The sequence below is a fragment of the Anabrus simplex genome, chromosome 5, assembly GCF_040414725.1.
Source record: "Anabrus simplex isolate iqAnaSimp1 chromosome 5, ASM4041472v1, whole genome shotgun sequence".
Lineage (NCBI taxonomy): Eukaryota > Metazoa > Arthropoda > Insecta > Orthoptera > Tettigoniidae > Anabrus > Anabrus simplex.
This window is the reverse complement of record NC_090269.1, coordinates 194,621,339-194,634,585: the sequence shown is the minus strand read 5'-3', so window position 1 is coordinate 194,634,585 and position 13,247 is coordinate 194,621,339. Positions and strand designations below refer to the sequence as shown.

The following is a 13,247-nucleotide window of genomic DNA, read 5'->3' as shown; positions in this document are numbered from 1 at the left end:
TCCGACACCATATAACATAGAATTAGATTATGGTAACAGAGCTATGAAGTGCAGGCTGCGATTATTGTAAGATTGTTTGTGATAACTTCCATAGTTGATGCTGAATAAGGACTGTAAATAGAAACTAAAAATCTCTGGTGATTTCACAGTTATTACGGTTTCCACTATGAAAAATAATTATTACTTAAGTTCAAAAATAAAACAAAATATTCATGTTCGATCACTTTCTACCGGGAAAACTTTCATCTTCAGCAATTGAATTTCGATGTACAGACATTGTAAATGCGATATCAATTATGAGCATTGTGGTTTGAAAGGCAATGGACATCAATGCTAATTAAATGACGAAAACAATAATTTTAAGCACGTGAATCTTTGGATTCATCAGAGAAATGGTCTATGAATCCATTCACATTTAAAATTAAAATGATTATTGCATAACATTTCGAAACTCTGAAATTAATCAATCGTAGTTCTAACCATGTTTACAAAAGGGGAAATCCAGTGACATTAACTGTAAGAAGTTAAATGGAAGGAGAACCTTTGAGGAGGGGCGGGGGGTGTTGAACCTCACTGCATTGTTGGTAGGATTCTCGTGAATATAACGTTACATTCTCCCTGTTTAAGTTCTTCTTCTTGAACTTGGTCTACTGATACTTCCTTTATAATTATGTTTATTTCGTTCAGCTAATCATGTACCCCACAAATTCAAGTAGCTAGTTAGCTGAGTTACGTAATCCACTGCATCTGCCTGTATATCACATGAAAATACTCATTCGTTATACAGAAATTAACTTTTATTTGATGAATACAAGGTAACACTTGAACTCATAACAAGTACATGTTAATAACACGACGTTACAAATCACCATTAAAATCAATCTCTGGTATTTTAGTGTACAGACTGCTTGAACGGTGTTCGGATATTAATACATGCACTTAACCTTCATAATGTACACAACACTTTTGATACATCTTGTCCATCTGACACTCACTAAAACCACTCGCAATGATTAAATTTGAAGTTTCACTTATGTTTATCTCCACGTCAGAGCACGGTAAATCACAACGAATGGGAAGAGAATGAGTATTCGGAAACGCTTGGACGAAGCTTGTGACATTGATGACGATGCACTTTTCATCCTGTTGTTAGCACTGTCATCCGCCATGACACTACTCACCACCGGCACCACTATACCATCACTAGCGGACGCTCCACTGCTACATTCTTGGTGTGTGTCCACCACACCTCCAACCATCATGGTCCTGTTTTCACACCTTGAAGTGTACTCTCCTAGACAGGCGATGTATGCGATGGCGTGAGGGATGTAGCTCTGATCCACAGAGCCTGAGAACAATTTGGTTGCCAGGGGACCTTGCGCGAAGATAGGAACGTCCTCTCCACCATGAGTAGCCCACTGCCGTGGTACAGCGGAAGCGTGGACTGTATTCCTCTGCTCCGTGGTGCTCAGGTTGCTGGGGATCGGACGTGGTTGTGCGTGTCCTGGACCATTGCCGTAGAGCAGCGTGTTATAGGGAAAGCCGTCCACATCAGATACCTTACTGTCAACACCTGAAAATAAGAAACCAATAACATTAGGCCCTTCCATTTGTAAAAACAGATCGTATACGCGGGATGACTTACTCCCCAAAACCGTACACAATAATATATTCATTGTAAGAGGTTGTTTACAGTTTGCACCAATAAATATTGTAAAGAGTTTTATGTTACCCTTTCTCAGTGCAATGTATTTTGAATGATAATAAAGGTATTTTTTTCATGAACAAATATTGGAGTTTTCATTTTGAACTTCATGCTACAAATATTTCATACTTTCCCACTTCATTACGAGTAAATAATAGTACACTATATGAAATCATAAGTTATGTGTATTGGCTCAAACATGAATGAGAGCAAATTATTGTATGTTCCTCGCATCTGTCATATAGTTTCAATAACTATCAAAATAAAATTCATGTTCCATATAGATACAACCCCGTGCACAACCCCAACGAACTTTACAACTATAGGTTCAATTGTTTCTGAAGAAGTTGTACCTGCATGGAAATTACAAAATGTCATGCACTCATTCTTTTCCTTCTTTTTCTTTTGAGCGACTGTACGTTGAGCTTAAACTTTTCTGCAAGTAATTCAATTCTGTGAAACAGGAATATTATACTAAATAATAATTGAAATGTGTTAGGGGTAAGAGGCATTCTTGTTTATCCAACACATGTGAGTTAAGATAAATTCCTGGGATTTTAATGGAATATACGTTACGTAAACATGAGGTCGAATAGTCTAAATAAATAAGAAACGGGCGAGTTGGTTGTGCGTTTAGGGTCACGCAGCTTTGAGCTTGCACTCGGAATATAGTAGGTTCGAGACCCACTGTCGGCAGCCCTGAAGATGGTTTTCTGTGGTTTCCCATTTTCTCAACATGCAAATTCTGGGTCTGTACCTTAATTACGGCCACGGCTGGTTTCTTCCCACTCCCAGGCATTTCCTATCCCGCGTCGCCATAAGACCTATCTGTATCGGTGCGACGTACTATAAAGCAAGTTGTAAAATAATGTTAATAATAATTAACATCAAGGAACTGAAAAATGTCTTTTGATATTTCCTAGCAGTGCCGTGAAATAATTCCTACACTTAATTGGAAACGGAACATAAAGATGATTACATTTATGCATAAGTTTTCTTTTCTATTTTGACAAAACTTGAAGTGAAGGTAAATGCAATTTAAATCAATGTATCATATCGTAATAGCGCCTTCAGATACCGCTATGTGAATATTTCGGCTTAGAACTTTGCCAGGTAAGATTCAATAGTTTGCGAGTATATTCAAACAAACCTCGCTCTTCAGATGTATGTGCTGCGGGTCGGTATTTCTCCACAATATTACCACATAGCGATTTTCGCAGGCGCAACGACGATACCCAATATGAACTTCTAATATATATTCATTTAAAACGTGAATGTAATTAATGTTTATATTGATCACTTTTGAACTACTCCGATGTTCACAACTATCTTCTAAACCCAAAAGCTAAATCACCACGACTATTTAGCTCCTGCCTCCAGTGACGAATTCGGCACGTCAGGAAATTCAACCAATCAACAGCTGCTGTATACCGCTACAGAATTATTTATTTTGAATTATCGCACTTATGTGCACTTGATTTTATAAAGGATCATCAGAATAGTGCACTCAAAAATCTTTATATAAATATACAACTTCTTTGCTAAAATATGATGATTCTGTTGTATTTACAGTAATATTACATTTGCGTAACTATGTTATTCTGCCATTTTTTTCATGACAGCCTTCGCTCAATTCCTCTCCATTGATATTCTGATGATGTAAAAGTGCAAATCTATCCCCCCAGTTTATTTTCTTACACTACTTTCCACATCTACTCCTTAAACAATTTATTCTGTATCGTATTTCCTTCTTTGTTCCTCTGAAATCTCATTTAATTACTCGGATCTAAGACTCGATTCGCTTAATAAAGTATGTACAGCCTGCTACAGCATACAGTACGCTAATATGCTTACAAAGTAAGAAGACGAGTAAAGTTTCCTTGTATTTTATTTGTAAATTGTTCACTACAGTGCTCCTAATGCAATGGTAGAAACCTTCTGTTTTTAAATCAGTCTCTCTAGCAAACCTCTATCTTTAGACAATATGCTGCCTAGAAATTTAAAATATTGACCACTTCGAGAGGATCGTTCCTTACTCTCCGGTCTGCTCTGTTATATATTTACATAACGGAAGTCATGCTTCTTACAACACTTCCAGTTGTACGGCTGAGTCTCCCAGAAGGCACAGCGTTTGCCTTTTGAACCCTAGATGGCGGTTTCGACCCCAGCCCAGTCCGGTGGAATTTGGAAGTGTTAAAATAATCCAGTGCCGTGTCAGTACATAAATGACTCTTCCATGACAAAATTCCGGCTCATGACATTTACGAAAACCACGTAAATAGTTAGTCAATTTTTAACCCAACAATATTATTATTTTCAGGTTGTATTATTCTATTTGCATCTGTAAGAACATCACTCAAAATCACTGTTGTCTACACCAGAAAAGCAACGAAACCTGGTGTATCCTTTCCGCACTATGTACTATCTGAAGTGTTATTTAATACTCTGACAATAGTTTTGAAGGTGTATGCTGTAATCTCATAGAAGTACAGATGCATTATCACTATATCAATAACTCCGATAGCTGCCTCTGTGGATCAGTGGTAGTGTGTCGGCCTCCGGATCCCAAGATAGCGGGTTCAAACCCGGCGGAGGCGGTAGGATTTTTGAAGGGCGGAAGAAAGTCCATTCGACACTCCATGTCGTACGATGTCGGCATGTAAAAGATCTCTGGTGACACATTTGGTGTTTACCCTACAAAATAAATTAAATCTCAGCCATAGACGCCCAAGAGAGTTTCGGTTTACTCGGTCTGCCATCTGGAGGGCTTAGAGTAAAACGGAACGTCGAAATTGACGAGCAGACAGCCAGATGGCGTCAAATTGAAATGTCTGCACACGGTTATTATTATTATTACTATTATTATGATTATTAATAATAATAACTCCAAAAATAGCAAAGTATGTATGCCACTCTCTAACAATTTCTTAATTACGGAGTGCGTTGACAATGTGGTCAGGATCACGTAGCCATCAGCTTGTATTCGGAAAATAGTTGGTTCGAATCCCACAGTCAGCAGCCCTGAAGATGGCTTTCCGTGGTTTCCCATTTTCACACCAGGAAGTTCTGCGGTTGTACCTTAATTAAAGCCACGGACGCTACCTTCCCAATCTTAGACCTTTCCCGTCCTTCCGCCACCCAAAACTTTGCCTATGTTTGTGCGACGTAAACAAGTAGTAAAATATTGTTTACCTAGTTTCTTCTTAAATTATTTATTTCACAGAATTTTCAAAATTTATAGAATATCTCACTTGGTTTATTTATTTATTTATCGTGTGGATTTTAGTACCGGGATTGTCCGACGACTTGTTCGACTTTACTGGTGCAGGTATTCCTACTTGGGGCCCTCGGACCACCTGCAAGCCTGCATGTGGGATGATGGCAGCAATGAAGCAGGGAGAAGGTGGTACCCGGTGATGGCACACAGCTTACTCCTGTCAGATAACTACAAGGTGTCTGTACAAGGCTTATCGTGTCCATCGGACCAACGAATCACCATCAACAGCGTCATAAGCCCTTACTCTACATGAACACCGTAGAGATGTTTGGAATAAAATCCAGACATTTGGCAAGCAATCCAGTTATTATACACTGTAGCCTATATCACCACCTCTACTACTCTGCCGGCCAATATTCTGATGGTGAATGTTTTCACCGGCGGGACTCTTACCGATTAACCACGGTATCAGACCATGTAGACTTGACGCTCTAACGGTTAATGACCATGGCCATGGCCATCAGGCGGGCTATCTCCGTTTCTAAATTACTACAATCCTTAATTTGTCTACTTCCTATAAACATTACCGCAGAAAAAACACGAAGGGAAAATTAATTTTGAAGGAGAGTGTTACTGCCTTAACCTTGGATTCCCGAAAATACTGTACATAGCAACCAGCGTTACGAAGGGTGAGTTAAGAAAAGTAAACCAGCCAAATGAACCGTAGTCTAGAACGGCATTAACTAAATCTACTAATAATGAGGACCTAAAAAAATAATTGTGGAAGAAAATAATCATCAGTAACTATCAGTACTGAAGACACAACATTGTGTGTAGTGTTTTCTGATAACCCCACAAGTAAACACTTACCAAGTATTGGATTTCCTCTTGTGGTGGCAAGTCCGCCCATCGTCAGCACGTGTGAATGATCTGCGGTCAACACTAAGAGCGTCTCTGACAAGTCCACCATCTGCATTGCTGCCAACAGAGCAGCCTCTAATGACAACGTCTCGTCTAGAGCGCGATAGGCATTGTTATAGTGATGGGCGTGATCGATACGGCCACCTGCAATGTGCAACATTTTATAAAGCTAACATTACAACACTATTCATATATGAACAGATTTTTTTGTAGAATTAAATATACATTTCCACCTTTCAGTACTCTTTCATTTAAATTTATACTCTAAAAATTGAAGATTATTGTCATGATTATTTTTTGATTCTCCACGGCTTTGCTCGATTTAAAAATCCATTCTCCGTCTAAGACAATCTAGTCTATTCTACAGCATCTTTTAGCTCACTATAAAAATGATATACTCTTAACGACGAGAATTCTCGTTATTGTTAGCCTTTTAAAGTAGTTAAGAATTGTTTATGAGAACACATCTGCGGCGAAATGTGATGTGTTATTACGTTTTAAACGAAAAATAATTTTAAAATTTTTGCAGCTGAAGAAGGCTTAATAAGATTCGAAGGATTCACAGGTTTCTAATACTAACAATGACAGGTATCTTCAATATTTAAGGTATAAATTGAAAATTAACAGTACTAAAGCTGTAAAAGTCTCTATATTTTCTAAAAACTAAACCATTTACAAGTATTTGTTACTCAGTACGGGACAACCATGGGGTTCATAACTGTTCATATAATGTATGCCTTTTAGGTCATTAGTCTACAGGCTATTTGTATCCTCAAATGGCCCGACCAGAGGTTATGTGGTTACAGAAATCCATAAAAACCTATGTTGGCGCCAAAATGAGGTGAAAAACATTCATAGTATTGTTACGGGGTTACCCGTGGAGCAGAAAGAGGATAAAGAAGGTGCTGGGGTGAATGGGTCTATCTACAATAATAAAAATTAATTTAAAACTTGAACTGGAGATTTTTTTAGAAAACAACAACTTAACAATTTTTATATAGTGAACATAACAACATATCAGATACAAAAGCAATCTTGAAACAAAACTACGAAAATCCAAAATTCTGAACTTTAACAAGTTTTGGCTTCAATACCCTCGTTTACAATGTTACAAATGGAAGTGGTATTATTTATTTAAGGCGAAATCCCCTAATTCAAGAGCACTTGCTCCCAAAATCAAAATATATAGCCTTCCAGGGGCACTCGTTAATCTTACAAAACTTTGAAAGAGAGCAAAACCGGCTCTCAGTACCTTACTGCCCACTCAAGGAAACATTACCTCGAAATTTACAATCTCTGCCTTCTTAAGCCACCATTTACAAATTGAACTTGCTGTTACAGGGGTATTTAATACCCAACCTACTGGGCCTTCATGGAAAAGAATAGTTTAGATAACTGGCCCAAACACAAAATGAATGAAGGCGCACACTGCGCTCCAAAATAATGAAAACTTAAAAACCTACAGGGCTCTAGGCCGATGAAACAGGGGCTGTTTCCAAACTACTGAGATGGCTCGCATAGAAATTACTGTAATCCATTATAAAATGGTTTCAGAATCAAAGACACCTCAAACCAAGGTGAAGGGGAGCTCGAGAGGGTAACTCACTCTCTATCCCCACTTTACAATAAAGATTTTATGAAGTGTTTACACTAGCCGGAAGAGAAAAGTTACATTTTAGAAAAGTAGGTTACATAGATAAAGATTCGGACCTTCCCCTCAGAATAACTTGCGGATACAGCAAGAAAGATGGAATTATGTGGCCATTACCTTGTAGATGTTCTAGCTGCCGAGCAAAGAGGCCGCCCACCTCCTGATTAAATATACACATTCAGTAATACGACGATTGATTGGTAAGGAAACATGAAAAGCCGCAGTTTATAAACCCTGAGGGAAGGTTCGAGATCATTCAAGACTGATCAGGACACACCCACTTAATTTTTGTTGGCTAACACAAAGTGAACAAGAAATGCGGGATTGGTTGAAAATTAATCACAAAAATTCCTGATCGGCTAGATTCAAAACTGGCGGAAAAGAAGGAAGTATTGCTAACCCAAAAATAAATGAACATAGATCAGTTATGGAAAACCTAGGAATACAAAACTTCTTTAAATTATAATTTCTTACACCTTGCACCAGGGTGCATGATCATAGTTTTTTGTTAGTGTCATCTGTGGAAGAATGTCCAGACTTCTTAATGAATGGAAGAACAAAATAAGGAGAAATTCCGTCAGTTTAGGAAAATTCACAACAAAACAAGTACTTAATGTTTCAGTGGTGACATCTTCTGATTAATGTTCTAAGTTCCTGATGTAGTAGTTTCCACTTTTGTTCGATAGAGGAGTTCATTAAGGCGCTTATTTTGAATGCGTGGCGTTGATGTGTACCTCCAGGTAGAGTATAAAAAGAAGGAAGTCATTTTTAGATTGTTATTACTCAGTACCGCCCATATCTCGGCAGCTTCCATAGTTTCAAAGCCATAAATGAGACTGGGACTTTGGTGAAAACTACATTTTTTTTCTGGCGTCTACCAAGAGACGGGTGAAAAGTAACTGCATTCACTGCGTTCATCAAGAAACGGCACTCTAGTCCCGTACTTTCTATTGTGAGTGTCCCACTTGCACTAGTGATGAATGGAATGCCTAACCGCTGATTTACAAAGGAGCGCTACAACGTGCTATATTATTCTGGGATGTGAAAAAACAACAATATTTTAATACGCAGGTTCTGTAACAGGGTGTTTTTTAAATACTGTAAAGATGCAGAAAATATAAAATACCTGATTCATTTGTATACGCACGGACATCTCTATAAAAATTTTCTTTTATGTGTCTTTAGCGATCCATTAGCTCTTCATTAGAACTCAGTTCGGCGATTATGTGTATAGCAAGCAGGCGGCTATTTTAAAACTCTTGTGTATACCAGCTGCGAGGTTCGACTGCATTCCGACCAGATTCTTCATAGATTAAAATTGTGCCTGTGTATTCATCATTGCTGAACACTTCCGCCATTGTCGATATGTCGACAGCAAATTTTGTGCTACTCTACCAAATACCAGCTTACTACTATGCGTTCGAAAACGATGATTACTAATGCAAGGAAGCGCGTTGAACGGGAAGCGCTGAGGAAGATGCAGCGAGCAGCCATCTGGTGCTATCTCATCGTATTCTGACGTAACCTACCTACAGACAGCAGTACTCCTGTACAATCAGTTATTAGGCATCCCATCGAACATTAGTGAGTAAGGAACACTTACAAGTAGGACGTACGGCGCAGGTGGGCCACCTGGTATATACATGATGGCAAGTTCATAACTAAGGTTCTCTAATGTTTTTATAGAGAACTGGTAAATATACGTCAAGATAAAGGGCATTGTTTTATTTCGGCATTATTCCTGTGCTTTCTTACATAATCACCAAAATTATTCGAGCATTAATCATAGCATAAAATCTCTCCTCTCCATGATGATTTAAAGCAGTGTCCTGTTCGCTAAGAACCTAAAGGATTCGGCGTTAGAAGTCTGTTCTCCCGTTTCATTTATTAGTTGCAATAACGAATGCGTCTGACGTTGATCGACAGCTACTCCCATCATTCTAACGTCTTAAACAGTACATTATCACTTCCATACTTCTTGGGCATATGTCACCTTCTTCCGGTATACAGACGCAGTCCTCCAGTGGATAAATTTAACATACAGTATTACTATACATTATCAGTACAAACATACACAATCCCTGATCAAAAGAGAATAATAATAAAATTAACAATTAAATTTCAACCTTTTATGTTTTTAAACTCCATTGAAATTGTTACCTTGCCTGTATTCTTAATCTGAATGGTAACCCTCAATGGAGGACGGACGATTTATTTCGTTAATAAATCTCCCATCCCATCCCAGACGTAAGGTCACCTTCTTCGATGACTCCTGTTTCTACTTCATTAAGTCAGGCGAGGAGCAGCAGAGAATAACGTGGCCTTAATTAAGGTAGAGCCCCAGGATTTGCCTGGTGTGAAAATGAGAAACGATGGAAAACCATTTTCAGGGCTGCCGGCGGTGGGATTCATACCCACCATCTCCTAAATGCAAGCTGACATCTACGCTACCCTAACTGCACGGATAAATCGCTCGGTATATCCAAAAGTGTAACAGTGTGGCAGAGGATTCCAAATACTTCTTTAGTGCCTGATTCTTTGGACTTGAACCCCATTGAGCGTACGAAGGCAGTTTTGTTCATCGTGTTAGTTCGTAGGGTCCTCTGTCATGCACCCTTCCGCATGTGTGGAAAGCAGTGCAGGAACATGAAACCATGCGATAACCTTTCAGTCCCTTTCGCTGTCACCCCTGCCCGTCTAGCTGTTGTTCGTGCTGCAAACGGTGGTTACTCCAAATATTAGACAATGGTCGGAATAATGTAACTCAACTGTGAGTAACCCTATTTACATAGATTGCTTTAGTGTATTTGAACACACACCATCAATTTTCAATAGCATATACAAACAAAGGAAATATCTGTGTTTCTATTAGTAGTGCTTCGCCGGAGCACAGGTTTAAGTTGTTGCACGCATCAATTCCCCCTGAGGAGCATCTAGTCGGACACACGCTGCAAACACGGTTGGTTCTTCGCCGCCTACGTTACACGGAATGGTATTACATCTCAAATGGTGAAAGAAATGTCAAAATCGGATGGGTAGTTTTTGAGATTAATTAACAGATTCTCTTTATATATTAGTATTGATTAAAGTGTTTTAAAACCTGTGTTTACCAGTAATTCCAAGCAGATTAATAAATAAAAACGTGTAGTCACAGGTAAATTCCCACTCCTTCCAAGTTTTTCCTTGACCAACTAACTCCGGAGCGAACTCGTTGAGTTATTTGTGATGGTGTCATCTACCCTGCAAGATAATTCGACCCATATTTTCAGGATCTAAACCCGAATTTCGGCTTTTGATCCCTCATGGCTGGCTTTAACCTCTCGACGGATGCCGGGAGGCAGTAAATATTTTCAGGCCAACTGTTATGAGACTGCAGGTATCCTTTAATTTGATACTCATTTAACAGGGCATTGTCATTATTCACTTGAGTCACAAGGGACTAAAGCGGAAGTTCTTATCGTGCGAGGATATGTACTACCGGGCAAGTTGGCCGTGCGCTTAGGGGCGCGCAGCTGTGAGCTCGCATTGGGAAGATAGTGGGTTCGAATCCCACTGTCGGCAGCCTTGAATATGGTTTTCCGTCTTTTCCCACTTTCACACCAAGCAAACGCTGGGGATGTACCTTAATTAAGGCCAGGGCCGCTTCCTTCCTATTAGTTCTTTCTTGTCCTTCGTCGCCATAAAACCTATCTGTGTCGATGTTATTTGACCTATTCTCACAGTGATATTTCAACCGATTGTATTTTTACACGAGTGTACATACCTCAGAATTAGAAGCGAGTATTATAACAATTGCTAGCATGTTTATATTTAGTAACTATAATCATAAAATTTCGGAGGATTATACACATGTCCTGAAATGAGTCCGTAAGTTGTTCTCTTTCCTCCACTAACTTGTACAGAGACTGTATCGGCTCATATTTAAAGCTACACGAAGAGGATATTATTAACGCCTCTAACTACTCTTGCATGTCGCAGATAGCGGTTTGATGGCCATTAGCAATGCAGAACGGAGGCTATTATTATGGGAGCCCGGAAGCTGCCAGGTGTAAAGTGCTACGATGAGAGTAATAAAACCTCGATCATTAACCTGGTCAAAGGTGTTATCTGAAAGTTTTCTGTGTTGAGTGACGACTGTACTTTGACTGAGCTCTGTTCGCTATGAATACCGGTACATCAGAAGTTACATTCAATTAGTATCTAGTATATACTCACATTCCTCCTTTATTTATCAATCTGCTTGAAATTAGTGGTAAACACAGGTTTTCAAAACACTTCAATCTTTACTAATATATGAAAAGAAACAGTGAGTTAATCTCAGAAACTACTGGTCCGATTTTGATATTTCTTTCACAATTTGAAATATAATACGTAGGTTGAGTAATAAGTCATGGCAACAATTTTTCGTCATGAACACGAGACAACACGGAAAATCTAAGGTATACATTTGGAAACGTACGGTATGCACTTGCGTATCATGCCACTAGAGAGTGTATGTAAACAATAGTGTGGGTCTAGGAATGCCCCCCAAGTTCAGTGTGAGTGAGAGCGTCACAAAATGGAAGTCAACAAGCAGGACCAACGATCGTATATTAAAATAGCAGTTATTCGCGGCAGAAATGCACGCCAATGCCATGGAGAGATGCGGGAATCATTAGATGTGCATGCCATGCCCTATAGAACAGTAGCGAGGTGGGTGGAGACGTTTAAACGGGCTAGAGTATCAACTACCGATTTGCCTCGCCCAGTCCGTCCAGTGTCCATGGACAAAGATGTACAGATAATGGTGATCGATCAGTGTTATTTCGAAGGTCTCTAACCAGTGGAGATCTGTCCTTTGTACGTAGTCTTGTGTAATTGCTGTCTATACCATAATAAAATAATGTTTACCGATGGCCTGTGTTCTGTCACTTTCCTACAAGAATCTCCTGAAGTCAGAATTTGTCTTCAGGCACTATTCATAAGTACGTGCCCTATATTTTAAAATGCATATCTTAGATTTTCCGTGTTGTCTACTGTTCGCGAGAAAAAAATAGTTGCCATGACTTATGACTCGGCCCTCGTATCATTCCGGGTAACAGGCTATATTGTCGCTGTTCCGGCAAAAGATCGTATCTCCCAATGCTCTTCCTATCCATTATTCTTCTTAAGACTAGTCACGCCTCCCAGCCACATACGGATATTTAGTCCATCAGAAAAATATTCGTTGTGTTCATTTTTCTATGCTTACGTTTAAAGGAAAATGAACATACCGTACCGCACTCTAGGAATATATGTTTGCATGACTTATTTAATGCACTCCTACAGTATAATGTACTTGAGGTTCATTTTCCTTTATACGCTAGCGTACGAAAATGAACGCAACGAAAATTATTCAGATGGACTGCATACCCATATGTGTTTGGGAGGTGTGACCAGTCTTGAGGAAAGTAATGGATAGAAAGAGCATTGAGAGATATGACCTTTTGCCCGAAAAGCGACGATATATCATCCCGTAACATAAAAGGGTTCCTCCGAGAACGATGATTTATGGAATAAATGGCAGAAATAATAAGTCTCAAAGTTTGTATGTTTACCGGTATGTGTTTTTTCACGGAAAAAGAACTTGCCTGATGGAGTTCAAATTTCGCACCCTTTAATCTGACACATTTGGTTAACACACAGGCTACTTACTATCGCGATATCTTTTAACCGGGATATGCAGCGAAATACAAGGTGAAGTAAGTCAAAGGAAAACGCACGCTTGGGGCACT

The 13,247-nt window shown here is 39.1% G+C and overlaps 1 protein-coding gene across 1 annotated transcript in view; it reads right to left on the bottom strand.

The window, feature by feature from the left end:
• Positions 1-800: 800 nt before the first annotated feature.
• The window catches only part of LOC136874758 (alkaline phosphatase), a 220,959-nt gene continuing 208,512 nt past the window's right edge, over positions 801-13,247 (bottom strand). The window contains exons 7-8 of the mRNA XM_067148428.2: positions 5,793-5,987; positions 801-1,573 (exon numbers count right to left, since the gene is read on the bottom strand). Of these exons, the coding sequence (XP_067004529.1) occupies positions 1,038-1,573; positions 5,793-5,987 (731 nt within the window). The 3' untranslated portion in view covers positions 801-1,037. The remainder of the gene's footprint in view (positions 1,574-5,792; positions 5,988-13,247) is intronic.